The 20,230-nt window shown below is 39.4% G+C and overlaps 1 protein-coding gene across 11 annotated transcripts in view; it reads left to right on the top strand.

The window, feature by feature from the left end:
- The window catches only part of BTRC (beta-transducin repeat containing E3 ubiquitin protein ligase), a 114,814-nt gene that overhangs the window by 22,075 nt on the left and 72,509 nt on the right, over window positions 1–20,230 (top strand). For 7 of the 11 annotated variants that reach the window (XM_064431119.1, XM_064431116.1, XM_064431115.1 and 4 more), the window contains one exon: window positions 5,192–5,299. The exons of the other annotated variants lie outside the window; for them this stretch is intronic. In XM_064431119.1, the coding sequence (XP_064287189.1) occupies window positions 5,192–5,299 (108 nt within the window). The remainder of the gene's footprint in view (window positions 1–5,191; window positions 5,300–20,230) is intronic. 11 annotated transcript variants of the gene reach the window in all.

Below are 20,230 nucleotides of genomic sequence, written 5' to 3'. Positions count from 1 at the left end.
AGGTATATAACTACTTCATAACTGGTAAATCTGTATTCATATGTTAGGGTTTTTAAAGGCATATTATTTACACAATTCACTTGAATGGCTTCTCTGAAAGCTGTGTGGCTCTCTCATGTAATTATGTATTTAGAATGCCTTGCATCCATTTTTGGGATGGGGGAAAAGAAAAAAAAAAGCCCCACAAAATCAACTGAAATAAATAATGAAAGAATATTCTCATTCTGTTTTGACAGCTCTTTAGAAGTTCTGTTATATACTATTTTTTTCAGATAAGAAGAGCTACCAAAGGTAAAAAATGAAATATATATGGCAGGTTTTTTAATTGCAAAAGTATAGAGGATGCACTGGGAGTATTTTTTTTAATACTTATATATATTTAATCAGAAAATACCTCTCAGAACAGTAGAGGGAAAAATAAGAGATACCTTTTCATTTTTATGTGTATGTGAGATGTTAAAAGAATGAAAAGTGGACCAGGAAAAGGATCCAACATAATTTTTTAGCCAGAAGTAAATTTCTGGAATTGTTGTTAAGTTTCATGAGACCAACATTTGTAATGTAAATAGCAGCTGCCTTATCTGATATGTTTCATGCAATGTGTTGCATTCTGTGGTGACAAGAATAGTGCAGACTGAACACAATGTGAAAGTGATGTATGTTATATTTTTGGCATTGGCTTAGTTAAGTATGTGGCCAAAAAAAGTATAAGAGGAACTGAGTGAGATTGAAAGGTATTGAGGTTTGTTCTCCCATTTTTTGTGGTGTATGATAAAAATAATTCTGAATATTAGGAATCCCAGTAAGATCTGAGCATGTGTTTGATAAAGGATTAAAATTCCTTAGGCACGCTTCCTGAGAATTAAGTTTTATAGAGCATGCAGGAAACAGTAGTGTGAAAGAGACTTTCAGGGAGAATTGTTCTTGCCAGCCATCCCATTTTGCTTTCTGAAGTGGTGATCTGTCTCCTCATATCAGGCTCACATCTGGTTTACATACTTCTAATACCCTTCAGAGCATCCTGTGTGTTTTATCTGCTCCACTTTGGCTGGTAGAATTTCAGTGGCCTCTTTTCCCCTCATGTCTTGGTTTTTGTAAGAGTTAGAAATTGTTACTGGTTTATCTTTACGGTTCACCTGTATAAGATGCTGAATTCTGTACTAGAAGGGAAACAATTCTGAACTAGGGAAAGACTGCAATAGATGTGGTTAGCATCTGAAATTAATCTTATGTACAGCACACCAAACACCAGCCCTTGGGGAGAAAATTTGGTTTCCTCTTTGGCTTTGTCACTAACTTGTGAAGATGTACAAATGTATGTTAGGCTGCCTGTAAATCAAAGGTGTTTTAAATGCACAGGTTATCACAAAGTTCAGTACAGGGTGCATACAGGGGTAGTAGGTAATGCCTCACTGTTTTAAAATGTGCCACAGTTTGAGACAGTAATTCTGTACTACTGTCTAATTAATTTCTCTGAAGTTTCTGTGAAGAAAATATGCTTCAACTATTGTTTGATTTTCTTTTGGTCATTCTTGCTTTACAGTGAGCTCAGCATAGGCAGTTTATGCTTTCATACCTGTGCACTGTAGTAGTTCAAGAACTTTATTTTTCCCTGTGTAGAGCCACTTAGTTTTACAGGACAAGGTGATATATTTCTGACCCGTAACACAATTTACTAAAACTGTGTTAGTTACCCCTAGTATATTGTATTTGCTGAAGGACTAGAAGAGAACAAATTTGATAAGAAAAACCCAGTCTGAAATGGTAATGTATAATCTTGTAATGCAGTAGCAAATAAAGTAAATAACCCATTTTTAGCACTGGCAAAAATTTAGCCATTGAGTGTGTATTGAAATTTGTCTTTAGGACATCAGATAATTGGAAGAGAGGGTAGACTATTAGAGGCAGAACATCTGATGTAGTCAAAAAATGTTCTTGCAATATAATTACAAGAATAATTGAATAGGTTAAAATACATCTTCCCTTCAGCTAATGGTTACTGTCCACTCAGCTCAGGCAGAGGCTGTCAATGCTTCTAGCCTATTTTAATTCAAAGTAAGGCAAACCTGTTTTAATCACCAGTGGAGCAGCTGGAACCAGCCTCTGTCACAAGGAGGATGCTGTTTCAAACTGTGCTCCCTGTGTTTATTTAGTGGGAAAATACATTTCAGAGTTCAGGGAGTGGGATTTTAAAATCAATTGGAAAAAGAAATTGGGTTTTTCATCAAATAATTCCCTATTTTATGCCACTCAATGTGTATTAAAGATGCTTAGCTTTTCTAAATAAAAAGCTTTGCGTCTCTGGGTCTGAAAGTTGTGCAGACATATGAAGTATGAATGCAGTTGGGAGTTAGGAAAGCAAAGAGATTGCTGCATCCTGGCCCAGTACTTAGCAAGCAGTACCAGCATTCCCATTTGGCTCTAGTCCAAGCACTGTGCTTCTGTATCTTTGTTTTGATGAATCGATGTAGATTGACTTGAGTTCAGGAGAGGATTTTTTCAGTCAGCTTTCAAGTCATGAACATTGAGGCCAGTCCCTTGTTTGTGGAGCTGACAGTACAAAAGTGAGTGTTTGACACGTGGCTTGCTCAGTGCATGGGGATAGAGGCTGTTGAGATTCTTCAGAGATCAGGCTCTAAATGAAGTTGTTCTGGTGGGTCACTCATCTGATTTACACACAAGCTGTTTCCATTGAAGCACCTGGGGCCTTTTGTTCAGGCTTGTGAGTAAGCCTCTTTCAGTCACCAGCAGTAATTTAGCGTCTCTGCTTCCTTCAGTAGGTAAAAGGCAAGAATGGGAATGACATTTCCTTCCACACTGTGCAGCTTCACGCTTATATTTTTAAGATAGTAACAAACTGTACCACTAGATTTTGTTATATACTGAAACAAATTCAGAAGTCATCTAAGGTATTGGTAGTTTTTTATGTCCTAACTCCGGAACAATACTAAGTGGCAGGAGTGCATGGGTGAGGAATGATATCCTCTGTTGGACAGAGCTCTGCAGAATAGCCCTTCAGTGTTTTCCTTTGTTATTGTGGCAATTTTAGAGGAAGACATTTCATTGCCCTGTAAGTTCCCTGGCACAATAGAGTGCCCTGCCTGCAGATTGTAATGACTGACTTGAGCTGTAATCTCACGTAAACCTTGAGTCAACTTAAGCTTGCCTTTCCACTGACAGAGTGCTCCTCATTTTTCCTGCCTCTGTACCTTTTCATGCTTCAGTCAGCACAAATATTTAAAGTAACTTCTTTTTTTATATTGTCAGTCAGTTTTAATGGCAACCAGTTCTTTGAGTTCATTGTCACAGTACGAAAACTTGAGGCAGCCCAAGGGATGGGAAAGCTTGAGAATATGGAATAAATGGTAGCTGCAAGTCTTGGATAACTCTGTATGAAAAAAAAATCATCCCATATTTACTTTGTATTATGTTATGAATCCTGGGATAGATAATGATAAGCTGCTGATCCTCACCTAGTGAATTTGCTCTGCATCATCAGAGCCACCATGTAGTGAATCTCCTGTTACTGTGACGTTCTTGGAGAATAATAAGCAACTTTGATTTAAATAAATAAAATTGGTGAAATGCTTAACCATGGATGTCCACTTAATGTATTTTTTTTAAAAAAAAGTTATTGTCGCAACAGCTCTCAGTAGCTGTAGTGATACATATTACATTGCAAAGAAAAGATTGCTGGCATTTGGAAGGTTTTTATATGTGGGAGTGTTTGGGAGGTTAGAATGGTGGACAAGGAAGTATGGCTCACTTTTGTAGCTTGTTACAATACTATGGCTGTAATTTTTTTGGCTTCAGGAGGGGCATTACATACAAGTAGCAAGGTCATGTGATATGTAGTACTATGATGTACTCAAATTCTTGAGTTTCAATATCTTTGTAAAGGGAAGAGTTGTTTGGTTTTTTTTTAATGAAAATGCAGTGAGGAATGTATTTTAAGGTATCATAAATTTCTGTTGAGCGTGTTTCTATAGGTTATATTCCCCAGCAGTCTTTAAATACTATTTCTGGAACAGCAGTGTAAATTGCAACAAAGTACAGGGAAGAATGTGGTGACAGACAAGGTTAATCTCTGTGTCTGTCTGCACAGGACCAGATTATGGATGTTGGTGATCACCTTTCTGCCCATTCAGAGATGGGTTATGTTGCTCTTACATACTCATTTAGTGCACGATTGCGCAAGGTTTTGTAGCCCTCTCAAGAGCAGGAAGAAACAGAGGCTCAGAAGGCAGCTGTCATTTCATACCCATTCCAGCTGCCCTTTCCACTCAAATTTCTCCCATCCCCTCCCCCTCTATTAAAAAAAAAAGCAGGGACAGGATTGCAAAAAAGAAGAGTATGAGGATTTAAAATCTCTAGCAGCTAATCTATCACATCCTTCAGTTTTCATGGCTATCTGCCAATTTAAAATGCATTTGTTTTTTCCTGCCTTGCCAGTAATTAGACAAATGCAGTAGTGCTTATGGCATCAAAAACTCTGTGTCTGGTAAAAGCAATTGCAATCATAATGCATCCCTAAATTTAATAGTAGTGGTGTAAAATGAATAAGCAGCTCTCTATTTCAAGGGGTAATGGCTTTAACTATCAAAATGGCTAGTATTTTCCTTGATTGGCTGCTTTGGCTCCTTTTTTGTATTTCTGTTTGTAGGAACTGAATCAATTTATTATAAAAATTATATTTAATTTAACAAATAAGGCAAGCAGAACCATGCAACTCTTATAAAGTGTCACAAACTTCCTGTTCACCTTGGATCATAGGTTTTGCCTTTTATCCCATTTACAGACAAAACACAAACCTTTTCTTTCCCTGCAAGTATTACACTTAAAGTTGTCATTTACTTTTCTGCTTTCCTTGCAATATTACTTGCTTGTGTTCTGCCTGGAGCATTGCTGTGGATAGAGAAGAGGTCTGATTAATTGGAAAGAAACTTTCTATTACTGGGAAAACTCAACACGTTGTTGTGCAATATTAATCAAAATTTACTTTCTTGATCCATAGTGCCTTTTTTTTTTTGCTACTATGCCATCTGTAAAGCTTCTCTCAAGGAAAAGATGCAGTTAGTGCTCTCTTAAAGGGCAGTTGTGTTGATGCCATTTGGCTAAGCCTTAAAAGTTCCTGTAATCTGTGCCATCCTGTCTCATACAGCCCCATCTCATAGTTGTCCTTTCTCTGCAGTGCTCTATGCCCAGATCTCTGTGGCTGGGCTGCTCCAGCCTGGCGGACAGCATGCCCTCGCTGCGATGCCTGTATAACCCAGGGACTGGCGCACTCCCAGCTTTCCAGGTACTTTCTGTCTCTCCCCACTCCTTTTCTCTCCATCTGTGTGCGTGTGCATCTCCTTTACTTGCCTGCTTGACCTCTGTTTATTCTGGTTCATACTCTATGCCTCTCCTCTGTCATTCTGATCTCTGGTATTTTAACCCATCTTCTGTAGATTCAGGGCAGCTGAGACATTTCCATTTACCTTGATATAATTATTTTATCTAAGTTGGCTTGATACCATCATCTTTTTCATTGGTTTTAAATTGTGCCAAAAAGATACCACTTAATTATATCTGGCAAACAGCATCCATCACACCGTCTCCAATCTGGCTATTCTGGCTATTTGCTGTTCCCCTCCTATCTAAATTTTCTGTGTGCCACTTAAAGGACTGAGAGGGTGAGTTCATTGCCATGATGATAATTGATGCCAGAAATTCTTTACCTCAGCTTTGTTAATAGGAGTCTGGACATTTTGACTACAGAAAATTATTGTCCAAATAAGCTGTCAGTCAAAAGGCAAATAAAGGAAACCTTTTTTTTTTCCCTTTGATCTCTGAATTTGTTAGATTCAGGCTTTTCTCTGTCATGAGTCAGTTTTTTGCCAAATCAGTTTGTTCAGACCCTTTGGGTGACCAGTGAATTTTTAAAAATGCAGACATTCTCCCATGGGTAGAGAGTAAGACAGGTGCTGGGTGAGCATCCAGAAACCTAGACAAGGCTCTCCTGATCATTGCAGGCATTTTTGATGACATGTGGACATAACAGCAGAGACTGGGCTCCAGAGATGTTATATTCACATTGGAAACTCCGAGGTGTTTTATAAACTGCAGTGACTGAGGAACTTAAGGAGCATCTCTGCAGAGAGCATGTTTATTTGAGCTTATTGTAGCATGAACATTTACTTCGAGGTTTATGCTGCTAGATTATGCTTCTGCTGGCCTAACCTGTGGCAGAGAGTTTTATTTACCAGCATCTTTCAAAACCAGACAGAAAGAATAGGCCAGAATTCTTCTGAAATTTTCACTTGTTTTGGGGTAAGTTAATTATGCGACTCTAAAGGAAAGCATGCTAAGATTATTTTAAGTTTTACTTCTTGCTCCCAGAGTTAGGACAGTGCTGTGGAAATAATCCTCTTAGTCCCAGAGGAGGCTTAAGTGTCTTGCATCGTTTTGGTGCAATTCTTTTTGCTGACACAGCAGTAGCACTGATGGACTCTGGAAGGTGTCCTGCCAGGCCTCCTTTGCTGAACCAAGCATTTAGTGGAGCTTTCTGTGGGGGAGGGGGAAACACGACTTTTTGTTAGTCTAAGAGGACTCTAGAGACAACAGGCAGAGTTTAAACTCCTAATCCTGATTTGCATAATTTGACTGAATCATATGGGCTTAATTTCCGAGTTTTTGGCTGTTGAATGTATCTCAAATCTCCTTAAGCTTAGCAGTATAAGGAAAGTAATTTATAGACTCAAATTAAGACTTGTTCCTTTCTACTTGAATTATTTTTGATTACTTAAAATAGGCATATATTAAAAAGGGAAAGAGAATTAATTTATTGCAGCTTAAGAAGGTGTCCTTACTAATGGTAGATATGAACAACCACTGTTCTGCTAATGCAGTGCATTGATATTTGGGGTCAAATGAGTCAGCTGCACAACCAATTGTTCTGTTGGGATACTGGTAGGACTGACATTCGCATTTCTGCAGATTTTGAGAGACATTTCTATGTATATTTAGTGAGTATGGGAATTGGGGAGGTATGTCCTACTTGCCATCTGAAATGGTAAACTGGTACTCTTCACTGAACTCTGCTGTGTTGAGGAACACATTTACTGCCAGTTGAGGGAGAAACCACATTGCCAGCAACAGCTTCTGCAGCACTGAGTCATCCACATTTCAGTCCATTTTTTCAATGGGCTCTGATTGATCCTCATTAGCTTTCATGGTTTGAAGAAAACTCCCCTCTGAGGCATGGCTTCTGCATTTTCCAGTGCAGAATGGAGTGGTTTGGAACCTGCTTGAAGCAGTGATGTTGCAGTATTTCATCCTTCTTTAATGCTTTTTTTTTTTTTTGTATCAAATCTTCAGGAAAGCATTAAAGGCTTTCTTGTAGCCCAGTGAATTTTCTCATATTAAGTTACTTTCTTTATTCCGTAGCAAGCTTGAAGTAACTGGAGAAGCATATCAATGTTCTTTGCTTGTGGCAAAAGAGAAGATGCCATCTGGAAGGCTACTTAGTCACTGCTGAATTTGTCTAGTTATTTACATGCCTGCCTTCAGATGCTGAGACAGATATGTGGAAAGATGCTCTTTTTGAATAGCTCAGTTAAAGTCTTGCTGACTCCTCATGGGAAGCATTGGCAGGTAGTTGATTTAGAGATTATTCTGTTAATATGTCAAGTAAATTCATTTTTCTTCTTTGTGTTTTTATTATTGGAGACAGGTGGAAACAGGATCTTCTGGTTCCTCAGCCCTGTTTTTAGGCAATCATCCTGCAGTGGGAAAGGCTTTCAGACTAAACCCATGAGTAGGGGAATAAGGAGCTAGAAACAGTTTTTAAAAATCTTTTGTCTCAAAGATCTTTTATCTCTTATTTTTGCAACTGATAGCCTACTGTGTAACAATTCCATAGCAGTTGTGATAGAAGATGGCAGCAAATTGGAACATGAACTCCTGTAAGGCACCGGAAGTGGTCAAGTCAAAGAGGGTATTTTAACAGGAGAAAAAGGCCAGCTATTCCATTTTCAGTGTCTCAGATGCCAGATTTTATGGTACTGTTAATCTACAAAGCAACTGAAAATTAGGTTGCATGTAGATTATCCTAATAATAAAAAATAAATTATGCAGAATATACTCTTTTTTCCTAGAAATTTATGCTTTGGAAGTTTCCAGATGTGCCAACAGGTGTCTGTTTTCATGACATTTTCCATGTGAAGATAATTACTTTCCCTGTTAAAGTATTTTTCCATGCATGCTCACAAGGCTATATTTATGTTGCTTTTCATAATTGAAGCTCTTTGAAAATTCAAATTTACAATTACACCCATTAAGTATGCCAAGGGAATGATTGTATTAATCCTTCCAGGTTTGCAGAAGACCGACATATTTTCTTGAATTAATTTCTGTAGGCTGTTGTTTAAATGAGGAGGCTTGAAGAGGAATTTGAAACTCTTGCCAAAGACATTATGTATCACCGTAATCTCAGAGGGCAGTCCTCCTCTTACTTTTTACCTAATTCACAGCCAACACAAATACCAGCTCCTGTTTAGATTGTAAACTTCCTGGGACATGAGTCAGGCTTTTACTAGCTTTGTCTGGAGCTGAGACACGGGTGGAAAAGAAGAGAGTTGTCTTCTCAGCTTTATTTTGCCAAATCTGAAACTTTTATTTCTGTAACAGGCTCTAGTAATCGAAGAGGGGGATTAACTTTTATGGTGGTGGTAGCAGCATCTTGTTGAATACACAAGTGTCTCTCTGTAGAATGTCAGAAATCTGCATTTTGTTTTACCTGAAGATCTTGGCCATGAAGAACTACACCTCAGGGTTTGTCAGGTGAAGGGGACGAGCTTCTGCTTGGTTTTGCAGAAGTGAGCATGTGTGTGAGACTTCCTCGGTCTGGGCTAACAGCTCTGTCCTGGGGAGGAAGGTGTGAGTGTACTGTGCTAGGCAAATTGAAGCAAAAGGGTTTGAGGCTGTGCAATATGGATGTGACCTCTGTGGACTGAAATTACTTTTGCAGAAAGGCAAAAATGCAAAAGATGTTAAAGGTATGCAGTGATTGAAGTTTCTTGTCCCTGTGAGACAGGCATGAACTTATTCTTCAAATTATTTTTACATTATTTTTTCCTAATGTTTATATTTTTTGTGTTACAAAGCAGAATATTTGTCAAAGAAGCATTGTCAGTGTATTTGTAGAAACAGTTGTGTCTCTAAATTTCCTTCAGCCTGTTCATGCACTTTTGTGTTAGAAGTTGACGTTTTATTGCTGGAAATACAGTGTAAATGTGAGCAGTAGTACATCATTTCTGGTTATACAGGAGGTTAGAGCTAGAGTCTTGGGGTGGGCAAACTGCATGCTCAGAAATGTGTTTGTGAGAAATACATTTGAAGGAAATTGTTTGGCTTTGGAGTCAGTGTTTGCTGGTGTGCCTAGTTCTGTCTCTAATTGGGAAAGATATGGGGTGTCCAGTCACAGCCTCCATCAGCATGGAGACAGTAAGGCTGCTTTGTATTCACCCCTCTCGCTCTGCCAGTGGCTGTGTGAAGCCTGCCCGGGGGCTGTTTACAGTGCACCTCTGAAGCAGAATCCTAATTTTGGTGACTAATAGCCAGAGCATGTGGCTGCAGCACCCCCCTGGCTGGCAGCAGGCTCTGCCCTGCTTGTGAATGTAGTTAGGTGGCCCCCAACTGTTTACAAGACAGCAGAGGTGAGATCTTTGATTGACAAGTCAGAAATGCATTAGATCATTCCTCTGCCAGTCTCTGGTTCATGCTGTTAAAAATGTCAGCCTCTCCAAGTTTGAATGGCAGCCCGAGGGCCTCAGAAGCTTTTTGTTTTCTGAGATGGAAACACAAATTGGATGTGTGCCTGAGCGCTTCATCCTGGGCTGTAATTTCATCTTTTAGCTAAGAACCACAAGGTACATGAGCAAAGCACCCTGTAAACAATAATACTGGGGAAAAAAATAAACAAGGTCGTGTTTCTGCTACGTTGATCCACTGGTGTCCTGACCTCTATCACGTTGAACATCTCCACTCTGATTGCTGTTCCCTTTGGCATTACAATGAGAGGAGATAGACTGACACAGGAGGCAAAGATTTAAAGTTGCAGTGCTGTTGCACATTCCTTGTATTGGCTATGAAATATTGAACTGCCACAATGTGACACCTGGTTTTTTCAGCAAAGTTTCTTGTTGGAGGTGTTCAGCAGCAGTCTTTTCTGTTTTTTCTCATTTTACCACCTGGCAGGAGCAATTATAAAGGCATGAGAGATGATAAAAAAAGGAGCAGAAATGAAGCCAAATTGCATTTTTGTGTTTGACTCCAGCCCCATTTGTAGCTCAGACTTTTGGGAGCTTCACTGTAGGAAGACCATGATGGTTAGCCTGGCTCTAGATTTCTTTAAATAAAGTGCCCAGTGACTACAGAAGAGCTTTCTTAAACATATTCAGGATTTATCCCTCTTCATATCTGGTGATGTAGTCTGGCTGGTGGTGTCACCTGTGCAGAGGCTGGGTGATGCTGGGGAGCCCAGCAAGCTCAGGGAGTTGCCCAGGGTGTGCTGCAAGATCTTAGCTCTGGGGTAGTAGCAACAGCAGGAGATATTTTCCTCCTTTCAGATGGCAGAGAAATGAAGGGGACTAGTAAGAAATCCTTCTTTGTGGATCAGTGGGATGGATTTAGTTGTTTTTTGTAGCACATCACTAATTTCTAATTACATTGAGTAATTACATTTAGTAACAGAAATTGTCATTTGTTCTGCACTCATATTGATCCTCAGAAGTTCCAGGTGCTTTTATTAGCTCTTTCATCTGAGTATCAAGAAGTGACAGTGTCTCTCACTGAGAAATACCACCTCAGTGTGTCCAGCACAATGATTAATTTAAACTGCATCGTAGCTCCAAGGCCTCCCCCTCCTTCAGCCTCGGTGGTGATGGTCCGGTTACTGCTAATGTGCTTTTCCCGCTGAGGTGAGGACAGGGTTTCTAGCACACCAGCACCAGTTTGACTGTTGGGTTTAAAAATGAAACCAAACTCATGCGAGTTTTCCTTCCTCCCTCGTTAGGAGTCAGGAAGGTGTGTAAAGCCGTAGTGACAAACGGCATATGCAGCGCCGCGTTGGAGGCATACAGGTATCTCTAAAGCTAGCTCCGGTTCCTCAGGATTGCCAACATCTGCTTGGAGGTATTGTGGAGCCGCACAATGCACTAATTGAATTACTCTTTTCTGGAGTTGCAGGCTGCGCTAATTGAATTAGAAGGCGGCGGCGCGGGGCGGGTCCGGGCCGTGGCGCGGGCTGTGCTGCGCTCCCCCGGCCGCGCCCGGAACTGCAGCCGCGGGCTCGCTGCTTCAGCAGCATTTCAGCCGCTTTCCGTGCTGCTCCAAAGCCCGCATCTTTGTCCCTTTCTGCGGAGAAAGAGGCTCTGAGGGTACCCGCTCCGAGCCCCCCGCACCAGTCATAGATGGCCCAGTGCGCTTAGATCCAGCCTCGTCCCTGTAAGTCGCCCCATTATCACTTTGGATTTGATGGCTGCACGGACTTCAGAGGGAGCCGGTGGCACAAGATCAAGCTGTACCTATTTGTGGGCAACTGGCAAAGAGATAACACCAATAATTTCAAATTAAAAATGCAGATACGGAATTTTACAACAAATTTGGAGAAGTCATAAAATACTTTCTTACTCGCATCCAAATTTAAGCAATGTTAGAATTCAGTCACTCTTAGGAAATATGCGGGGATAGTTCTGAATAATTCTGTCTAAGGAGAAGAAAATGAAATATTTCTTCTTTGAAATAAGGTGAACACATGCAAAATTTCAGGGAATCAACCCAAACACTGTCAGTAGAAATGCACTTGCTAAATCTTAAAATTCATAGCTTGAAGAAGTACTTGGCTACACTGTGTCAGGTAGATTTCTTCTTATTTCCTCTGCTTTCTGTTGGCTATTACTTACGTAGCGTGTAAAAATACTCAGATATTCTCTTTCCTGTATCCTTTCCTCTACGGATAACCAGATGACTCACTTTTCCATAAAATCTCAGCTATTTTCACTCAGTTTTATATGTGTTTGGTAGGTCATTCCCATAAACATAAACCATATCAGAGACAAGATGGTATTTGTTTTGCTTTAATGGTTTCTTACATTTTGTTAGATTTGAAATAAAAATAATTTGCTAGAATACTCTGCAAACTAAGTAAAATTAAACTCTCCTTGTGAAAATACATAACCAATACTCTGTGATATGCATGATTCTTTTTTATGATGTTTATGTACTTGCCCTGTGTCTGGTGATGTTAAACAGGGCTTCTAATTACCATTAAGAATTGGCAAAATTGCTGCTAAAGTTATTTAACAACCAGCTGCCCCCCAAAATGCAGATTTTTTGTTGAATAGATTAAACAGGTTTTTGTTGCTTTTTGAGGAGAATTCCCAAAGAAGCTTATACTTCACAAATTCTGGTTTTCAGATTTTATTTATGTTTATAGTTGTTTCTCTCTAGCATTTTATTTATATATTTCTGTATTTAAATATATGTGTATGTGTGTGTATAAGTATAAAAAAAAAATCAGGTTGTCAGTCTTCTTGGCTCGCTTTCTAAATAGTCAGGTAGACTGCTTCTAGTAGCCATTGTGAATGAAATATCCACGTAACTCATTGATCATACCCAAATATTTATTTAGGGCTCATGTCTAATTCTTAAGTGACTACCAATATAATTTTGTACCATTGTGGAATTTTCTAAATTGTCTGTATATAGCAAGGTCAACCATCTTTTTGCCTACCTTCTACAAAAAATCCTTGTGATTTATTCTCTTAAAATATAACCATATATCCAGTGAACAAAGGAAGCAACTCTTCATTCAGCCAATAAAGCTGCATGCACTTCTACTCTTTCAGGAATATACCTTGCTCTTCTATCACATCTTCAGAGTAATAAACTGTGCAGCAACCCTTTGATGTAGGTAATAACATTTGACCTTGCATCACAGTACTTTCCCTTGTGCAAATGAAGACAAACTGAACATGTTGATGTTGTGGTGGTTGTTCATTAAAAAAACCCAAACACACACAAAATTGGTATGTAGGATAACACACATATCCAGTTCCTTCTTTTGGTAAAAGTGAGAAGTGAAGATGGTCGTGGTGAGATTGTCACCTTTAAAATAATGTGAGAGAGAATTGGGTGCTGCCTTAAGAGGCTGTAAATGGGAAAGAATCTATTCCATCCAGTGTATAAAGTGCTTTTAAAATCAATCTATTTCTAGAAACTAAATTGTCCTGGGACCAGCTCTTGATATAAAAATTCATAGAAACCTGTTTTTCCGAGTGTGGTAACTTCTTGCCATAGTGCTGTAGTGTTAGAATTCACATTGGCCAGGTTGTTCTGTAAATTAAACAGTGACAGCTTCCCTCGGGGGAACAGCCAATGTATTTATGATGATGTGCTGATTACACAAAATACACTGCAAGCAGAAAACAGCTGCAGAGAACAAACCTCTTAAAAGAATACAATTACAAATAGCACCCTCAGTATTTCTAGTGGTGAAAGCAAAATACAGCATGCTAATGCAGGCTTCTAGTTTGCTTCCAAAGAAGAAAAGAGATCCACAAAGAGGAGGCTGAAGTATGGTTGGATGCACACACAATGCCAGTGTGGAGCGGCACATAATCCCCTCCTGAAGGTGAAGGGCAAGAACACACCTCAGGCCTGCTTTTTAGCTGTCCTTGTTGCTTAAAATTCCTGTGACTGCAACTCCAACAGCACTGGCTGGTGAGGTGGTGGGGCTCTCTGGCTTGTTTGTGTTTTCACTGCTGTGGTTCATACCCTGTGTGCTGGTTAAGAGCTGAGATGTGATTAGATGATTAATTGATGCTACCAGTATGACCATTATGAAGCAGATCATGAGAGATACTGTAGGGAAAAAAAAAGGCCCTGGTTTAAAGCTGAGCTTTCTTTTGCTACTAATTATTGCTTTGAGGGAACTTTTGGAAATAAATTCTTTGTTGTTTGCAGTAGCCTGTAGTGTTTGCTTTTTAAAAGGTTCCTGTTTTGTGTGTGTAGGACAAGGTCTTGTACAGTCCAGTTTAGGATAAGATGAAATTTGAAACATAATATTACTGAAAGATGGTGGAGATGGGACTATGATTATAAACTCAGGACACAAACAGACACATGAGGAGAAAAAGGTCTTCAGCTGGAAACGAAAAAAAAAGGAGAAGTAACTGGAATTGCTTTGTGTAGTGTGTCTGTGTGCAAGAGAGTTGAGAGAAGGACCACTGTGGTGGGATTTTCTGTGAGGGCTTGTTGAAAATGAGGAGTACATGGCAGTGGCGGCTCCCACAACTGCTAATATCTCACTTCGGAGGGTTGCAAAAGCAAAAAACCTCCACAACTCCACAGCACATTCTTTTTTTGTCTGAGTTATCAGTCACACTTAAATTGTTAAAATGTAACATTCTACTTTTGGCTTTGCCATGTATGTATGTGGGACGGTGAAAATAGAGAGAATGCCCTTTCCATCCACTTTTTCAATCACTGAGAGATAAGTATGATGCCTTTTAAAAGTCTGGAATTACTGGTGTTTGGTGTCTTTGTTATGTTCTGGGACTGTATCAATAAAACATATTTCAGGCAAAAAAATTACCTGTTTAAAATGAAGAAATGTCCTTTCAACATGCAGATGTGATTTTAGAGCAGATGAGCTAAAAGCATTGGTACTCTAATTTGGAAGGACTTAATTCGCTAGCTTTGAAGAAGTACCAGGTTTTCCAGCTATGGATTGCTGGCTTGTACTAATAGACTGTTATTCATCTGTCTGTATTTTCTTTAAATCGTTTTTGAGCCTCTGTGTGTTGTCCTGCTCTGCTTACATGTATCCCATGTGGCAAGAGGGAGTTTTGTATAATCACCCTGCTTTAATCAATAGAATAATTGATAAACCAGATAAGATTTAAACTGATTACCTCCCCGAGTAGAACTCCCCGAGGGCCTTGGACTCTCTTAATTTTGACATGTATGTTGTGTACCCCGTGGATGAAGTGCAGTTTGAATTATCTGTTTTTATTTGCTTAATGATGGGGAGGGTGTTAAAGTCAAATGTTTAATTAACCCAGCAATGGGCTGCGCTGTCACTTACACACACATCCAGCTGATTGAGATATCTCACCGAGAATACTGAATAGGAATGATAATGTGGCACTGAGACGGAAGATTGCTTTTTCAATCCATTTGCTGGGTCACTGCTTTGAATGTCTTACTGGATGAAAGGCATTCAGCCTGGAAAAAAAAAAATCAGCATTTAAGTACATTTTGTTTTTCTGGCCCCTTTCCACCAAGAAGTTAAATAAAACAGATATGCTGTAGGTTTAATAAGCCATTCATGTTGTAGCAAAAAAGCTGCAGCTACGGGATCTCGAGTAGGCAGTGGTCTAGAGCTGTACATTTCCTATAGGAACAAAGTGTTTGCCAGCCCCAAGGTATCTGAAGGTGAGAACCTATGTACGTCTTTATCTTTCTTCCTTTGGTTGCTTGGCTACTCACCCTATTCAATGGTCTCCAAAGCATGTCCAACTCTTTTTTCTTACCCGGCGCAATGAAATTTAAAATAATACTTTGTAACTCCTTTTCTAGTTAAAGAAAATGGTGTTGTAGAGTTGGAATTATTTTATAGTGGTAGAATCTAGTAGCGAGCTGTTAAATTAAAATGTTGCAGGGGGGGCTGTTGTGTTGCCACACTTAAATTTGCTCTAGCCAAGTCAGGAGAACCCAGGGGTTTATTTCTTGGGTAGCAGCTGTTCAAAGGCTGCAGTGATTGCTGGCCAAACATTATAATGTGCAGTGCCTAATCTGTAACTTTTGATTCTTTTATTAGAAAGTTTTGGGTTTTTTTGCTTAATGTGATTGAACAATCACACCTTTCTTTCATGTCTGCCGTGAGGTTTTTCAACAGCACTGTATGGACGTAAACACACTCTGTATTGGAAGCTAACTAAATTTGCCTCATAGTCCAGTGGTGTGATTGATGCTTCTTGTAATAAATATAGCTTTGGAAGCTGGAAAAAGCACTGAAGCCTGACTGTATGGACTAATTGCTACTGTGAGGCACATTGGGGAGGTGGAGCTGTGTCATCCAAGCTGCTCCATGGTGTCTCCATAGGTACTTTAACCTGCTCCAGGTTGAGAACCAGGTAGCTTTGGCTGCAGGGTCACCTGGCTCACAGTGTCTAAGAGAAAGCTGAGTACCTCCACATTTGGTGGTGTAGACAGTGTGCTGTGAATTCCCATCAGTCTGACACTGCAGTGAGATCACTGAATAGCCATTTCTTAACAAGTGAGCTGCTTTAGGGGAGAAACTGTGCCTAAAAAGTTAACAAGTTTTGTTCCCCTATGCTGTCATTTTTACTTTGGACAGACAACTTGTGGTTCATACCTTTGTTTTATGTCTCGTTTTCGCCTTTCCTGCAATAAAAAATAGAAAGGAAAAAACAGCAAGTAAAGCATATAACAGTACAGTGAGATGAAGATGGGGTGGTTGATTTAGGTGTTTGAGAGTGAGAATGCCACACGCTCTGAGGAGGGGATATCATGACAACTGGAGGTATTTTGTCTGTTTGACAGGAAAGCTCAGAATGAGAGGTTTTGAAAAAGGAAATTATAATAATAAGTGTAGGTGATGACCAGGAATGAGAGGGGAAGGGGTTTTATAGTCAGTCCAGTGAGATGGCATTGGTTCTTCAAGAGAAATAGTTTTAAAAGTTAGAAAATAGTGCTTGAGGAAGGATGATGCCTGTATAACTTAGATCAAAGTTACAAGGTGCTCATATAGCTTGAGTTACAAGATATCAATATAACCTGATATATCTATATAACCTGATATCAATATAACCTAAATCTTGACTTTTTATATATCTGTATAACCTGCTACCTATATAATCTGAATCATATATTTTTATACCCATATAACCTGAATTATAAGTTTTATACCTATATAACCTGATATAACTTTTGATACAATGTAATGGCTAGCATATGGTTAACTAGTTGCTTAATGCTGAATAGACAAAAAAGAAGATAAATACTTGCTGGGTGGATAGCTTTAGACAGGTAAGTGTAGTACTAATGAAAAATTGGCAAGTGCAAAGCCAGTTAGCCACAAAACAAAGAATTTAGGCCAGTTAGGACCAGACAGACCAGAAACACTGTAACTGTGCTTGCTCCAAAAACAAAGTTGAAAAGTTCAGATATGAAGAAGACTTTGGAAGCCTTCATCAAAGGCCCCCGACCTCCCCGAGCTGGGGCGGCGCAGGCACAGTGCAGAAGGACTGTCTAATAACCATGAGCTCGTAGGATGTAAGTTAGTTCTGGCACCTGTGTGATGGTGTTCTAGTGACACAGTGACACGAGGCAGTAGATACTGTGTGAGTACAGCACAGCACTGCACAAAGGTGGGTGAGTTAGGTGGAGAAATCCCCCTCACCATCAACTGCAATAAACAAATACCTGCTCTGTAGACATGGGGCTGTGGGGGTTCACTTCCAGCCTATCTTTTGGGCATCAAGGACATGAAATCTGCAGCAAAACTAGACACTGTTACAACCAATTTCTGAGAGCACTTGCAGCTCCTATGCAGATGAAGCTGTAATAAATATTGTACAAAGAAAGTTAAGCTGTGTCTAGAGAATTTTAATAAATAAAAAGTTTTTTAAAACTCTCCCTGGATCCGTTAGCTCTTGCTAACTCTTGTTAGTACTAGAAATACGTTTTTGACATGTATTTTGAATGTTGGCTTATATTCCAAGCCTGTAAAAGCTGGCTTTGTGCTGTCCCCCCCCTCCACCCTACATGTAGGGGAAAGAAATCAAGAAAACATCTTATTCTAGCATAAAAAATCACTGATAAAAGCCTACAATTCATAAGCATGGGAGGGAAGAGTGCTGTGAATTGTGAATAAGAGTGTATAATTTCAAACTTTAGTACTTTTACACTCTGGGATGAGTGTTGAAAATGAATTTTTGTGGAAGGAATGTAGCAAAATGAAAGCAACAAAGAAGTGAGAGCCAGGCCTGGATTGATTCAGTTCTTTTCTAAAAGGCTTCTGTTGCATGCAAAATCCTTCTTCCTGAAGTATGTGTGGCACAATTCAGCAGTCTGGCAGAAAAATTTAACCCCAGCTGAAACTGTTATAAAGGAATTTTAACATGAATTTAAAAGATGGGAGAAATTACTAATGTTGCCCTGAAGAATACAAAGGGAAGAATATTGTTTTGTTCAATGTGAAGAGCAGATGTACAAGGGTAAATCAGTAGGAAGAGGCAAACCAAGGCACAGAGATAAGATTCAGAACAAGTCCTGACACCAGTCTTACATAGGTGATCTGCTTGAATATTTGAAAGTATACCCATATTATGTGTATTGTAAGGTTAATTGGATGTTTTCAGCCATGCTTTTTTGGGAATGTGTGCTTTCTGTTCCTTAAAAACATATAGATGGCTCTAAACGTCATAAAATTTTGGAGTACAAGATGTACGCTATAAAATCATGCATAGAAAGTGCTAGCTATAAAAACATGTGTATACCTGTGAAGGTGCTGATCAATTTGTGCTATTTAGGAAAGAAAATTCCAAAACAGACCTGGCTGTGAAGAAATGCAAATAATAAAATTCAGCTAGAGGTCCTTGAGGCTTCTTAAGCTCTAACCTTGTTATGAGGAATGGGGAAGTCAAACTGCCTAATGCAGATGTCTGTGAGTTACAAAAACAACCAGATGTCCTGATTAGCAGAAGCAAATGTTCTTCCCTTAATCCACGTGAAATTATATTCAAAGGCTCTCCGGATGTAATGTGTGTGTAAATAAGGGACCAACAAACACTGGAATAGAAAGAGCCATTGGCCAAGTAGCTTGCAAAGCTTGAAAGATTGAATATTAAAAACAAATTTGCCACTGCTGACTCTCTTAAATTCACAGAACAGAACTGTTAAGCAGGGCTGCTTCCTGGGAAACATGGAAAGCCTGTTCTCATTAGCTGTTCTCTCTTTCTCTCTCTCTCTCTCTGTCTCTCGCTCCCTCTCTCGCTTGAAAAATGTGGATGAAATGAAACTAGCTTTTAAAAATTCCCCTAAATGACTTTTCCTAGCATCTGTATTTTGGGGGGGTGGGGTGGGGTGATTTTTTGTTAGCTACAACTAGATTTTTGCTGTTTGAAATGCATCTGTTCATCAGATCTTTGATATTTGTGCTGGGTTTTGGTATTTTAATGTTAAACTGAATTTATGCGGATTTCCCACGCCGTTAAATTACCCTTTATAGCCAACAAGTAATTACTAAGTTAAAGAACATCCTAAGAAGCTTTTCTGTATGTTATGACATTCTGTTATCAAGTCTCATTGCTTTGAAAATTTATACTTTTCCAATTATTGATTTGAATGAAAAATTAAGAAAACTATGAAGGATCCATTCTACAGATGTAAAAACCAGAATCTAGTCCTGGTTGTCGAAACTTTAGTTATCATCATCAGTGTTAACATGGAGGCAGACCAAATTAGGACTCGTATGAACATGCATATATGTGTCTGGTCAGAGGTGTGGTGTTGTACTTGCCATTTTCACTGCTGTCAGAGCTTCAGTTTTAAGAATTTGCGTTATATTAGGTACCTAAGCTGCTTGGGCATGAATTTCAACTTGCAGATGTTCCAGGTGGGGGTGAAGTCTTCATCACAGGGCATTTATAAATGTGTTGGAGAAGAAAAAAGCTCCATGCTTCTGTGCAGCTAACAAGATAATAGAGATAATAAACAGAATAGACGTGTGCATGCCAGTCTGTAGAGCAGACACTGAACTGGAAGGCCTTTTTAGTTTGTTACCTTTCTTTTTCCATTGTCAATCAGCGCAAGGCAGGCTGCAGATTCTCTGCCCTCCTGTCATTCTAATGCTCAGCCAAAACCCCTTGCAAAAGTACCATTTAACTTTAAACTTGTAAGAGCTGGGAAACTTGTCTGTGCCTTCATTCCAGGCTGAAGTCACCCCCTTGTGCCTACACGTTGCAATTTATGGTGTTCTCTAAAAGGATCTAATCTCAGTGAATGTTCAGAGCAGCAAATGCCGAGGAGGAATGGGGTCTGATACTTATCTCTGCATTTTCATTGCTCTGGATCTCCCTGTGTGTTATAGCTGTCATTTTTGTTTTATCTACTGAGCAGCAGAGAATTGCCTTCAAACTTGCAGCTTTCATACTTGTTC

This window comes from Passer domesticus, chromosome 8, assembly GCF_036417665.1.
Source record: "Passer domesticus isolate bPasDom1 chromosome 8, bPasDom1.hap1, whole genome shotgun sequence".
NCBI lineage: Eukaryota > Metazoa > Chordata > Aves > Passeriformes > Passeridae > Passer > Passer domesticus.
Note: the sequence above shows the minus strand (reverse complement) of the source record. Positions and strands in the feature narration are given on the sequence as shown.